General features: G+C 41.6%; 1 protein-coding gene and 1 pseudogene across 6 annotated transcripts in view; both read left to right on the plus strand.

Moving 5' to 3' along the window:
* Positions 1-345: 345 nt before the first annotated feature.
* LOC137609954 (uncharacterized) lies at positions 346-3,863 on the plus strand (annotated as a pseudogene).
* Positions 3,864-11,677: 7,814 nt separating this feature from the next.
* The window catches only part of bcl2l12 (BCL2 like 12), a 36,449-nt gene continuing 34,946 nt past the window's right edge, over positions 11,678-13,180 (plus strand). For 2 of the 6 annotated variants that reach the window (XM_068337415.1, XM_068337418.1), the window contains exon 1: positions 11,756-11,806. Coding sequence is in view for 1 of the 6 variants with exons in the window: in XM_068337414.1 (XP_068193515.1) it covers positions 11,790-11,805 (16 nt within the window). In the remaining 5 variants the exon portion in view is untranslated. Of the gene's footprint in view, positions 11,807-13,180 lie in introns of all 6 variants that reach the window. The other 4 variants (XM_068337421.1, XM_068337414.1, XM_068337416.1 and 1 more) reach the window with 4 other exon arrangements.

Raw genomic sequence — 13,180 nt, forward strand, 5'->3', positions numbered from 1 at the left:
AACTAATGGGTTGCCAGGATGCTAGGTAACAGCCAATGGCAGAGCAGCTATAAGAATGTTGCGTTCAGGAACCTTTGGGAGCTGTGAGTATCAGCCCATACTATATTTTTACCTTTCGTAACTCGAAATTTCTTTCGTAACTAGAGGCAATATTTTCCTGTTGAGGCATTTCGTAAGTAGAAAATTTTGTATGTAGAGACATTCATAAGTAGAGGTACCACTGTAGTGATGTACTCGCTCATCCCTATTAGTTACATTAACAACATCCAAAAGAGATTCACTCAAAACATGAACACACACTACAGAGAGAGGTATTTGATTTTTCATTTTTAAAATCATGTTTATTCATAAAAGCCAAATTACAAGATAATCACGTTGACAGAAAATCCAAAAGTGATTCACGCAAAAAAAGAATTCACATCTCAAAAACAAACAGTGGTAGTAATTTCAACAGTACTGTGTGTTTCCTGACCAAAGAGAACATCTCACCTTTTAACATTTATCAAAATTAAAAAACAGGTTTAAAAAAAAGCAGACAAAATTCAAAAACCAACTAATCATTCTCTTCAATCATGCTATTTACTTTTGTCATTATTTTCTTCAATCTAAAAACCTCTTTTTTAGATTTTTTTTTCCTACTTATAATTTTACCGTGAGTGCAACGGGCTACGTTTAAACTTACGCTCTGACTAGAGCAGCAATGCACTCCCACGCCATCTCTCTCTTCTTTGCAGCTGCAACGCTGTTCCTCTTTCTTCTGAAAATGTCCTCAAAGTCTTTATGCATAAATTTAAATCTACTCCGACAGCGGTAAAGGGTTGCACGTCTTATCCGTCGTCCTGGTGAATCGTCGGATCGGGGCATCATCGATGGCTTTTTTTTTAGAGTTGTCACGCCTGTTAAACTGTGGGTCAATTTACTCTGGGTGAACAAAACTCACCCTGATTACATTTGTGAAACCGAAATCCCTGGTTTTCCAAGTTCAGTAAGTCAACACAGAACCTGTTGCTGCACTTCCTGTTGCGGTAAGCGTTTTCCGTCATTACCTGTTGTGTTTGTTCGACTGCGGCGTCTTGGTTCGCTTTCGTCACACAGTCAGTGTTAATATCTTGTCATTTTAGAATTGTCGAGTAAGCTAGTTGTTTCTCTCCATCTCAAAACTTGATAGCGAAAGCTCTCAAATATTTCAGCTAACCTTTTACAAACTGTTTTATTAAAGTAATCTTCCGTACTTCAGAGCTAGCTTAGTTTATCTTTGTTGCTAACTATGGCTACGCTTCCCTCTGTCCACTCTCCTCCCTCTCCTTCTCTCTGCTGCTCAGTCTGTCGGATGTATAGTTTTTCCCCCGTTTCCTTCAGCGAAAGGGGCATCTGCACGAAGTGTAGTGCTTTTTCTCGGATGGAAGCAAGATTTAGCCAATTGGAGGCACTGGTTCGCTCCTTAACTGAAAATATACCTGTGCCACCTAGTCAGGTAGCTTTAGCCGGAGCGGACCCACCAGCTCACGCTAGCCACTCCCCAGCTCAGGTTAGCCGTCCTCCAGCAGCCCCCGAGCAGGAGCAGTGGGTGACTGTTAGTAGGAAACATAGTGGCAGGCGAAAGCCTTGGGTTCACCACCAATCCCCACAACCACTCAATATCTCGAACAGCTTTTCCCCACTCAGCGACACACCCGCTGAGGAACCTACTCTGGTGATAGACAGCTCTGTGGTGCGGCACGTTAAACTAGAGACACCAGCGACCATAGTCAAGTGTATCCCGGGTGCCAGAGTGGGCGACATCGAGTCATTTTTGAAACTGCTGGCTAAAGATAAACGTACATATAGTAAGATAGTAATTCATGTCGGTGGTAATGACACCCGGTTACGCCAATCGGAGGTCACAAAAATTAATATTCAGTCGGTGTGCAGCTACGCAAAAACAATGTCGGACTCCGTAGTGTTCTCTGGTCCCCTTCCCAATCTGACCAGTGATGACATGTTTAGCCACATGTCTTCACTCAACCGCTGGCTGTCTAGGTGGTGTCCTGCTAATGACATTCAGTTTGTTGATAATTGGCAGACTTTTTTGGGGAAAACCCGGTCTCATCAGGAGAGACGGCATACATCCCACTTGGAATGGCGCTGCTCTCCTGTCTAAAAATCTGACCACTTTTATTTCTGCCCCAAAACCATGACCCAGAGTTGAGACCAGGATGCAGAGTCGCAGTCTTAAACAAGTCTCTGCACTCCTAGAATGGTCACCCACTGTACCTTCACCCACTGTAATGTTACCCATTACACTTTCACCTACTGTACTGTCACCCACTGTACACACCACTGAGACTGTGTCTGTCCCTCGACCGTTTAAAGTTAACTCATGCAAATTCAAGTCATTTCAAGTCCAGAGGAAAGCAACTGGACATCCAAATTTAATAAAAATCAAAACCAGGACTTCAACAGCTCCGGAGTACAAAACAATAAAATGTGGTCTCCTAAATATTAGATCTCTGTCTTCAAAAGCTGTTTTAATCAATGACATTATATCAGATTATCAAATAGATTTATTCTGTTTAACGGAAACCTGGCTAAGTGAGGATGAGTATTTTTCCCTAAATGAAGCTAGTCCTCCTAGTCACCTAAATTATCAGATCCCTCGAGTCTCAGGCAGAGGTGGTGGAGTTGTATCAATTTTTAATTCCTCGCTAGAATTGAGCCCTAAACCAAAAATTATCTTCAATTCATTTGAAAGTCTTAGCCTGAGCCTATCAAACCCAATCCAGAAACTACTTCAGCCCCTATTATTTGTCATCATCTATCGTCCTCCTGGTCCATACAGTGACTTTCTATCCGAATTTGCCGATTTCTTAACTAGTTTAATTCTTAAAACTGATAAGGTCATAATTGTTGGTGATTTCAATATTCACGTGGACGACAGTAATGATAGCCTCAGTAGGGCATTTATCTCATTACTAGACTCCATAGGCTTTAGTCAGTGTGTACAGGAACCTACCCACCAGTTCGAGCATACTCTGGACTTAGTCTTGATTTATGGGATTGAAATTGAGGAGTTGGTCATCTTTCCTCGTAATCCTATCTTTTCTGACCACTGCCTGATAACTTTTGACATTCGGCTATTGTGTAATTCTCTTCCTGCAAAAAACGTTTGTACTAGAAACTTATCAGATCATACTATTTCTAAATTCAGGGAAGAAATCCCAAGTATGCTTAATCTAATCCCACTACTGAACAACGGGTCATTTTCTGAACTCAGTTAATGCTAGCCCATCTCAAATTGATGAGTTTGTTGATGTTACTTCAGACTCTCTGCGAAAAACCTTAGATTTAATTGCTCCACTAAAAAATAAGACTATAAAACAGGGGATGCGAGCCCCCTGGTTTAATTCTCATACCCACCAATTAAAGCAAGAATCCCGACAACTTGAGAGGAAATGGCGTTCTACTAAATTAGAAGAATACCACACTGCATGGTATGATGGTTTACATAAATACAGGAAGGCACTTCGTTCCGCTAGAGCAGCCTATTATTCATCATTAATCGAGGACAATAGAAACAGTCACAGATTCTTGTTCAGTACTGTATCCAGACTGACAAAGAACCACAGTGCATTTGTGCCTAGTATTCCATCAAGTCTCCACAGCAATGATTTTATGAATTTATTCAATAATAAGATCCTGCTCATCAGAGACAAAGTTAATGGTGTCCTATCCTCAAACTCTGGTCCTTCTTTAGGTCCCTTAGATCCGGAAAACACACAGCTGACTCCTGAACCCTTTGGTTCTATGGATGTCTTTTCTCCAATACAGATCAGTCAGCTGATTAAAATAATCTCCTCAGCTAAACCATCCTCCTGTCTGTTAGATCCAATTCCAACTAAACTCATCAAAGAAGCCCTACCTTTATTTGGCAACCACTTCCTTAATATAATTAACATGTCTTTATCTACTGGATATGTACCACGGTCCTTTAAAGTAGCTGTAATTAAGCCACTTCTCAAAAAACCTGACCTAGACCCTACTGTTCTAAATAATTATCGACCCATCTCAAATCTCCCGTTTTTATCTAAGATCTTAGAGAAAATAGTTGCTAATCAGTTATGTGATTTCCTTAAATCCAACAGTTTATTCGAGAATTTCCAGTCAGGTTTCAGGGAACATCATAGTACGGAAACAGCACTTGTCAAGGTTAGCAACGACCTTCTAACCGCTTCAGACAGAGGACTTGTTTCTATACTGGTTCTCTTGGACCTTAGTGCGGCGTTTGACACAACTGACCACAATATTCTTCTGGCACGACTGGACCAAACAATTGGTATTAAGGGATCAGCACTGATGTGGTTTAAGTCCTATTTAACTGACCGTTCCCAGTTTGTTCACGTTAATAACAACTCCTCTCAGTCAACTACAGTTAGTTATGGAGTTCCTCAAGGCTCGGTTCTTGGTCCAATACTGTTTATCTTGTACATGCTTCCTCTGGGTAATTTGATAAGGAAACACTCCATCAACTTCCATTGTTATGCCGATGATACGCAATTATATCTCTCGATTAAACCTGACGAAGTCAGCCAGTTGTGCAAATTACAGTTTTTCTCAGGTTCACCCCTCATCCGCCCATCTGCTATGGACCTGCTCTTCCCATCCCACCAGTACCACCCCTAACCTAATTATCGGCTGGGGTCCGGCGTCCCTTTTCCTCCGCGCCTCCATACTGTTCCACCCCTCATCCACCCATCCACTGTGGACCATCTGCTGTGGACCTACACCTCCCAAACAACAGTATCACCCCTCACCTAACCATCGACTGGGGTCCTGCTGCCTCTCTTCCTTGGTGTCATCTTACTGTTCCACCCCTCATCTGCACAGCCGCCGTGGACCTTCCTCTGTGGACCTGCACCTCCGAGCCCACCAGTATCACCCCCATCTCTCCATGTGCTGTGGACCTTCTCCTCCAAGCCCACCAGTACCACCCCTCAACTATCCATCGGCTGGGGTCCTGCTTCCTTTCTTCCTCCGTGCCGCCATACAGTCATCCACGCAGCTATAATTGTGCCTTGACTTTAGCAACCTTAACCATATTGATACTGTCTCTATCTGGCCTATCTGTCACTCTCTCTGCCTCCCTCTCTCTGATGCTGTTCTTATCTTCCTTTGATTTCTTTTCCACCCAACCGGTCAATGCGGATGGCCGCCTAAAAGAGTCTGGGTCCTGCCCGGAGTTTCTTCCTCATCGAGGGAGTTTTTCCCCGCCACTGTTGCTTATGCTTGCTCTGGAGGGTTCAGTTGGGTTTCTCTGTCTGTTAAAGCGCTTTGAAATGTCTGCTGCCATGATTAGGCGCTATATAAATAAAACTTGATTGATTGATTGAACAACACGTTTACCTCAGGGTATGTTAACCCTGCCTTTGTGAAACGGGTCCATTCTTATCAATTGAAGGATACACAGTGTACAACACTTAAACAATGAAAACACAATTAAGCTTTGTCTCCAAAAATACAGTTTCGGCTGATTTACAAACAAAATGTCAGTATTTATGTGCAGATAGAAAATCAGGAAGATGGGAAAACAAAAGGACAGACAATCAGGCAGTCAGGAATATAATACAAATAGGAATGTAATAATGTGTTTTTTAGATAAACAAGAATAAATATCAGTGGTGGGATTGTCTTGGTAACAGACTGTCAGCCAGACAATCAGGCAGAGAGACAGGCAGACAAACATAGAAAACAGTCAGCTAGACAGACAGATGGACAGGCAAATGATGAAATTGTATTATCTTTGTGAGGTAATCATGAAAGCATCTTCACGGTGTGAAGATTCTTTCACACCGTGATTTGGTATATGACATGATGATAAGTTGACTTATCATTGTCCACTTGATAAGCTGAATGAAGACTCCCTTGTGATAAAGAGAGCTAAAATCAACCTGTGGACTAGCAAGGCCACACAGGCCATATATGGTCAGATAGATCAGTGAAAAGGGTGGATAGTGACCCACTTAATAATGGCTGGAGATAATGGTGTGGTTAAAAACAACTTCAATAAACATCTATCCCCCATGGACAACCCACCCAGCATTTATCAGCATTTCTTGATCTGAGCTCTTTCCGCTTGCAGCTCCCTTTCCTCTAGCTCACTATGATTCCCCATCCTGATCCCCTCAATCATACCAACAACACAAGTCAATAAAAAAAACAAATATATTTCTTTTTTCTGTTCCTGTTTTTAGAGAGAATCTTTCTCTCGATTGGTCTTGTTTTTAACTATCAGCTATGAGCGATATAGGAACTTTTCAGAACATCTGGTGTGTCAAAGATGTGTTTTGTTCTGTTTTGAGAGAGAAGCTTTCGTTAAGTGGTTGTTTGATTTAACTTATGTATATTTATTTAGTTTATTATTTTTTCCATTATTTATGAATTTCTTTGTTTATTTTTGAATGTGAATTCTTTTTTATGTGAATCCGTTAACTTTTGTATGAGTGTGATTCATTTGTTAATTTGTTTTCTGTGAATAAATGTGTTTTTTAAAGACCAAAATCTTGTTTCTTCCTTCCTTTCTTTCTCTTTCAACTGTCACTACTCAAACAAGAGTGGTGGAGAGCCCAAAACCAGGATAGACATGCAGGCGGGTCAAGAGTCTCAACAGGATTAACAAGGTATGCAGAGTTCTGGTACTGGGTAATCAATCCAATTAGATGAATGACAGGCAAACAGGCAGAATCCAAAAATCAGGCAGGGTCAGGCACAAGAGTAATTAATCCAGGTAGACAGCTCTGACGAGGGGCTAGCAAAAGACAGAGTCCGGGGAGCAGGCAGAATCAAAGCACGGGGTCAAACATCAGGCAGGATAAACAGGTTGGAGAGTCAGGGCGAACACTAAACAATCTGGCAGAGGACTGAGCAGAATCTATGAAGGGTAGCGACTAATTAGGGGAATGGCAGCAGGTGAGTGAAGGGAAGGCAGGTGCTGGGAACGAACTGATTGTAAATGGAATGGGGTAGGACAGGATCTGAAATAATAGATAGATAGATAGATAGATAGATACTTTATTAATCCCGGAGGAAATTGCATATATCCACTGCTCAGGCATTAAATAACAAATAATACTGGATAAACACCAGGAGAAAAGGAAACATTGACATCACAGGACATACCACAAGAAATACATTACACTAACAGACAGGCACATGCAGCACTAACAGGACTTATATACTAAACTATAACTAAAATATAAACAGTATAAAATTTAAAAATATTACAGTATTAAAATATAAACAGTATAAAATAAAATCTAAACAGTATAAAATTGAATTAAAATATAAAACAGTATAAAAAATAAATAAATAATATATATATATATATACAACAGTATAAAATTAAATTTAAATTAAATTAAATTAAATCCATATTCAATAAATCCATAATACAATATATTAGTAACATCAAAACAAACAAGAACTAATAGCCAAGAGGTGTGACACGCATGTTGGAAGAGGGTGTGGTTTTAAGGTATCAGTTCTAAGATATAATAAAACAGCCCAAACCTTTTTCACTCCAACAGTGCTGCCTGTCTATCCACTACCTTGTTTGTGTTTTCTCTCTCTCTGTCACCTTTTGCTTCCCCCCTTATCTCACAGAGGTGCAGCGCTTACCTCTCTGGCTCACAATAGGAAATTCTAATAAAGACTGACAATTTAGTTCCCAGAGAGGACTGGTGATGGTCACATGCACACATTAAAATATATAAGATTTTGCTGCAAGACTAAAAAGCATTGATCTCATGAAAAGTTGACCCCCTTTTATGGGGTTAAACTATGAGAATACATGCAGACAAAAAAAAAGGGAGACGTTGTGAGAAGAGTGAGGAGAGTGTGGCATCTTTGTTCTTTTTTTTGTTGCCCTTTTTTTCTTTATTCACATTCTTTACCCCTGTGGACCCATCACCTGCAGGGCAGATTGATGGGGTTGGGTGCGCTGCCATATGGGTGGTAGTGACGACAGGGGGTCACAACGGACCAGACACATGCAGCAGGAGATAGCTTTGGGGATGTGAAATGTTACCTCACTGGTGGGGAAGGAGCTGGAGCTTGTGTTGGAGGTGGAGCGTTACCATTTGGATCTGGTGGGGCTTACCTTAACTTATAGCCTCAGTTCTGGATCCAAACTCTTGGACAGGGGTTGGACCCTGTTTTACTCAGGCGTGAGGTGCAGGCAGGATGTGGGGATACTCACAAGCCCCGACTGAGCGCCGCTGTGTTTGAGTTTACTCAGACTATTCAGCCATCTTTGGGTCCCTAAATGGGGTCCTTCACAGAATCCCTGTAGGGGACTCCATTGTTCTCCTGGGGAACTTCAATGCACACGTCGGCAATGATGGAGACACCTGGAAGGACGTGATTGGGAGGAATGGCCTCCCTAATTTAAACATGAGCAGTGTTATGTTGTTGGACTTCTGTGCTCGTCATGGATTGTTCATAACTAACACCATTCTCGAACACGATGCTTGCTCATAAGTGTAGCTGGTACCGAAGCGACCTGGGTCGGAGGTCAGTGATCGATCTTGTGATCGTATCATCTGACCTTAGACTGTGTGATTTGGACACTTGGGTGAAGTGTCCAAGAGGGGCAGAGCTGACAACTGATCACCAACTGGTGGTGAGTTGGGTGCATTGGGGAAGCCTTTAGATAGACCTGGTAGATAGACCTTTAGATAGCCCAAATAAGTAGTGTGGTTGAACTGAGAGCTGGGAGCTTCTGGAGGAGGACTCTGTCTGCGAGGCCTTCAATTCACACTTCTGAAGGAGCTTCTCTTACATCCCTGTGGAGCCTGGGAACATTGAACCTGAATGGTCGATGTTCAAAGTTTCCATTACTAAAGCTGGGGACTCTTGAGGCAGTTGCAGGGTACCGACACCCTAGAAGAACTGCAGCCTTGACTGTGAAAAACAGAGGGTGTGGGAGGAGTTCAGAGAGGTCATGGAGAAGGACTTTCGGATGGCACCAAAGTTGTTCTGGAGGACTGTCCAACACCTCAGGAGGAGGAAACGGGGGACCATTCAAGCTGTATACGGCAAGGATGGGACACTGTTGACCTCAACTGACAAGGTTGTCGGTCGGTGGAAGGAACACTTTCAGGAACTCCTGAATCCAACTACCCCACCTGACCCGTACTTCGTTGCAGAGGATGGGTCAGAGGATGCAGAGGACGGGTCAGAGGCAGAGCTGGAGGATGATGGGAGATTCGAATCAATCTCTGGGCGAAGTCAACAAGGTAGGTAAACAAGTTTGTGCTGACAAAGCCCCAGGTGTAGAGATCTGCCCAGAAATGCTGTAGGCTCGGGGTGTTGAGGGGCTGCCATGGATGACATGCCTCTTTAAAATTGTGTGGAAGTCTTGGCTCAGTGCCGAAGACTGGGGTGGGGGTTTCTCTTTTTAAAAAGGGGTACCAGAGGGTATGTGTCAACCACTGGGACATCACACTCCTCAGCCTCCCTGGGAAAGTTTACTCCATGGTGCTAGAAAGGAGGGTCCTACTGATTTTCAAACCTCAGATTGAGGAGGAACAATGTGGGTTCTGTGCTGATCGTGGAACAACGGACCAGCTCTTTACTCTTGCAGGGATCCTCGAGGCTTGGGCTCATCCAGTCTACAGAATTGAAGAAGGCGTACAATCGGGTCTCCAGGGACTTGCTGTGTGGATGGATGATGGGACCTCTCCTCAGCAAGCAAATCCCAGGGTGTGTCGCATACCCAGACAAATCGGTGGGCAGTATCATCCCCCCTGTCTACCACCCCGAAAGGGAACACCCAGCTCCCCAGCCAAACCCCAGGAAGTAGCCAAACCCCAGGAAGCAGAGGGCATCCAGGGGGGAGGGATGTGAAGGGCCCTCCTGCATTTCAGTAAGTTGAATGGATAGTGTTTGTCCTGACTGGGATTCGAACAACAACCTCCTGCATTCAAGTCAGTTGACTTAACCACTGTACTATCCAACTGCTAAAGAATTTTATTCTTATACAAAATTAAATTTAGTTTGGGCTGGAGACCTTAGGGTCGCTGGTTCAAGACGTGTGAACTGACAACGTGAAGTGTCAGTTCACCTACTGAGCATTGTGAAGGCGCCCTTAAACAAAGCGCCGTCCTCCTTATGAGCTGCTCATTAAAGGCGCACCATGAAGGAGCTGCCCGCTGCCCTACCTCCCCCTCACCTGCATGCCTACAGGCTCCGTGTGTGTGTGTGTGTGTGTGTGTGTGTGTGTGTGTGTGTGTGTGTGTGTGTGTGTGTGTGCATGCATGTGTGTATGTGTGTGTGTGCTGTGTACCTGACTTGGTGGAGCTAACGAGTTTGCCAAACACTAGCTGACTTCAACAGCTTGTGAGGAACTTTCAGTGTGTAACTCTGAACCAGGACATTACCTCACTCTGCTACCTCAGACTGTACAGACAGACAGACAGACAGACAGACAGACAGACAGACAGACAGACAGACAGACAGACAGACAGACAGACAGACAGACAGAGTTGGCTGAGAAGCTAGAGGAGCCAATTCACCTCACTCACCTCACCTCACGTTTATTGTACAGGTCATTAAAATCCCGATGATGCCAATCCCTGCCCGCCCAAAAGTTTGTCTCCTGGTTAGACTCTGTGTCAGACCCAATCAGCCTCAATGATAGTGATGGGGAAAATGTACAAACTCATGGTAAAGATTTTAAACCAAGATAAACTTAAAGATCGGGCTGACACACCATTGAGGGTTCAACATGGTCAGACATCAGGTGTTAACCCTTCAAGGAAGTCTTTCTATAAACCACCATTAACCAAAAAGGTTGGAGATCTCCAACAGATGATTTTACATGGCGCTATGGCCGTCAACAGCTTTATTTCAATTTTAATTTTAAATGTGTCAGAAAACTGTACGTTCTCTTCACGCAGTGAAAAACTGTTTTCACTGTTGGCCTGGCTTGTCAGAGACTCGACAGACTGTTACTGTTTGAGAGAGAATCTTTGTCTTGTTTGGTCTACTTTTTAACAAGCCTACATTACTGGTTTAAACACAGGAAACATACTAAAAAAAAGAGTGGCAGGTTTGTAAATTTCCTTTTGGGTCAGACAACGATGGCAATTTATTTAAACAAGAGGAAAAAGTTTGAAGGCTCGTCAGACTTTAAAAATAATGTGTCAAACGAGGATCAGAATTGATTTGAACTGTTTCAGAGTTATGAATGATTTAAATACTTCTAAGAACTTGTGGTACATTAAAAATGTTAAAAATTGTGTACAGAACAATACATTTTTAATACAATACATTTGTTGAATGAGAAGCTGGTGTTTGTCATTGATTGGTTCTAATTTATATATGCTTGTTTAGTGTTATTTTATATATTATTTATTTTTGTATTTGAAATCTTTTTTGTTTGAATCTCTTAATTTTGTGAGTGTGATTAGTTTGGAATTTTATGTTTTGTGAATAAACATGCTTTTTAAAATCAAAATCTTTCTTTCATTCCTTCATCATTATCTGCATGTTTTTGTCAGTCCCAATTTATCAACTTCTCTTCAATTTTCTAAGAGCTTCTTGGTAGTTTCCTGTTACAGAGAATGTGCCTCACCCTGTCGCTTGGCTCGCTATTGGTTACAACAGTGATTTTAAGGGGCTGAAACAGAGTGATGGGGTGGCACCTCACACATGGATAGATAAATGGAATGGGAATATGGAGAGGCAGATAAGGGTTGAAGAGAACAGAAGGAAGACGTTTGTTCCAAGTGAATCCAAACGAATGACTACTGTAGATGCTTCAGTGGAAGAGGTAAGCGGAAAACACAAAGCAGTGACAACTAAAGTGTATATTGGAAGAAACGCAATGGCATGTATTGAACCAGGAACTTCATTCTTCTTTAAAGAATCCAACATGTTCACTGGTCATTTGAGTTCTATAACTCTTCAGGGTAAGTAGTCGGAACATGTTTGTACCATCTACCCTGTATGCTGTATTTTAACGACTAATGGAGACAGACATTTTATCACCAGAGAAGACATTGTTCTGCAATACAGCAGCATGGTCTTTGATCAAGACTTCCTTGGTCTGGTCACTCCCAATCCTTGTACCAGTGTCTTGAAACAATGACGCTGGACAGGTTTGGGGGGGGCTGTATCAGGGGCTGTATGCTGGATTACCTCCTGTTAGTCCAAAATTTTCAATTCAGAACTGTGAGTGTAAATATTAAGTGTTTATGTTGTATGTACAGTATATATGTGAAATGCCGTTCTAATGTCATTCTGTGATTTCAATCATCAGTCAGGTCTCATCCTGTCTTCGGTTTTGATACTTTAGTTACATGTCTTATCTTCATGAAATGTTTGGTATCTTATGTATATCCTGGTTGCTGAAAAATTAAAGTTTATGATGTTGCAGTCCCTGGTAATCTGTTCTCTCAGTTTGAAGTTTTATGTTTGGTAAAAATCTCAGATATGAGAAATTTGAAAATGGTGATGCATTGAGAGTTTTTGTATTTGTTACTTGCCGTCTTTGCCTCATTTTTATTATCTTAAAGAAGACTGTACAAGATGCAAAACAATTCCAATGTACCTGTACTACAATGTACCTGTTCATGGCAATAAACTCTTCTCTCGTGTTTTATTCATTCAAGACACTTAGATCTCAGTAGAACTAAAAGTCCCCTTCAGTCTGCATTAAGTCTACTTATCATTGATAATCTATTCCCTCTCCTTATGGGTAGACATTTGAATTCACTGCACGATAAATGAAATATGTCATTAGAAATTCTGCCAGCTTCATACATTAAGAGTTCTTCATGCTGAGTGGCTTCTCTAAGATTTTGTAGGTCATGTTCGATATTTACTGTGGCTTGTTTTGCCTCTTGAATTCTTATACAGTTTTCATAAACACATTATTCTCAGCTATTTACTCATTAATTATAATAGGTCGCATCAAAACTTTCCCGTTTTACATGATGTGCTTTTTTGTCTTTGTTATTCATGTATAAGAAGCTTTTTTTTTTTTTTTTTTTTTTTTTTTTTTTTTTTTTTTTTTGATTTTTGCAAAAACACTTTAATCTCATTCAAACATTTTGCAGTTTTACATTAGATGAAAGCATTTAAGTGCCTCAAAACATCTTTTCCAAACAAACTTCAATCACATTTAACATGTAGAACATTTAGA

Source organism: Antennarius striatus, chromosome 16, assembly GCF_040054535.1.
Source record: "Antennarius striatus isolate MH-2024 chromosome 16, ASM4005453v1, whole genome shotgun sequence".
Classification (NCBI taxonomy): domain Eukaryota; kingdom Metazoa; phylum Chordata; class Actinopteri; order Lophiiformes; family Antennariidae; genus Antennarius; species Antennarius striatus.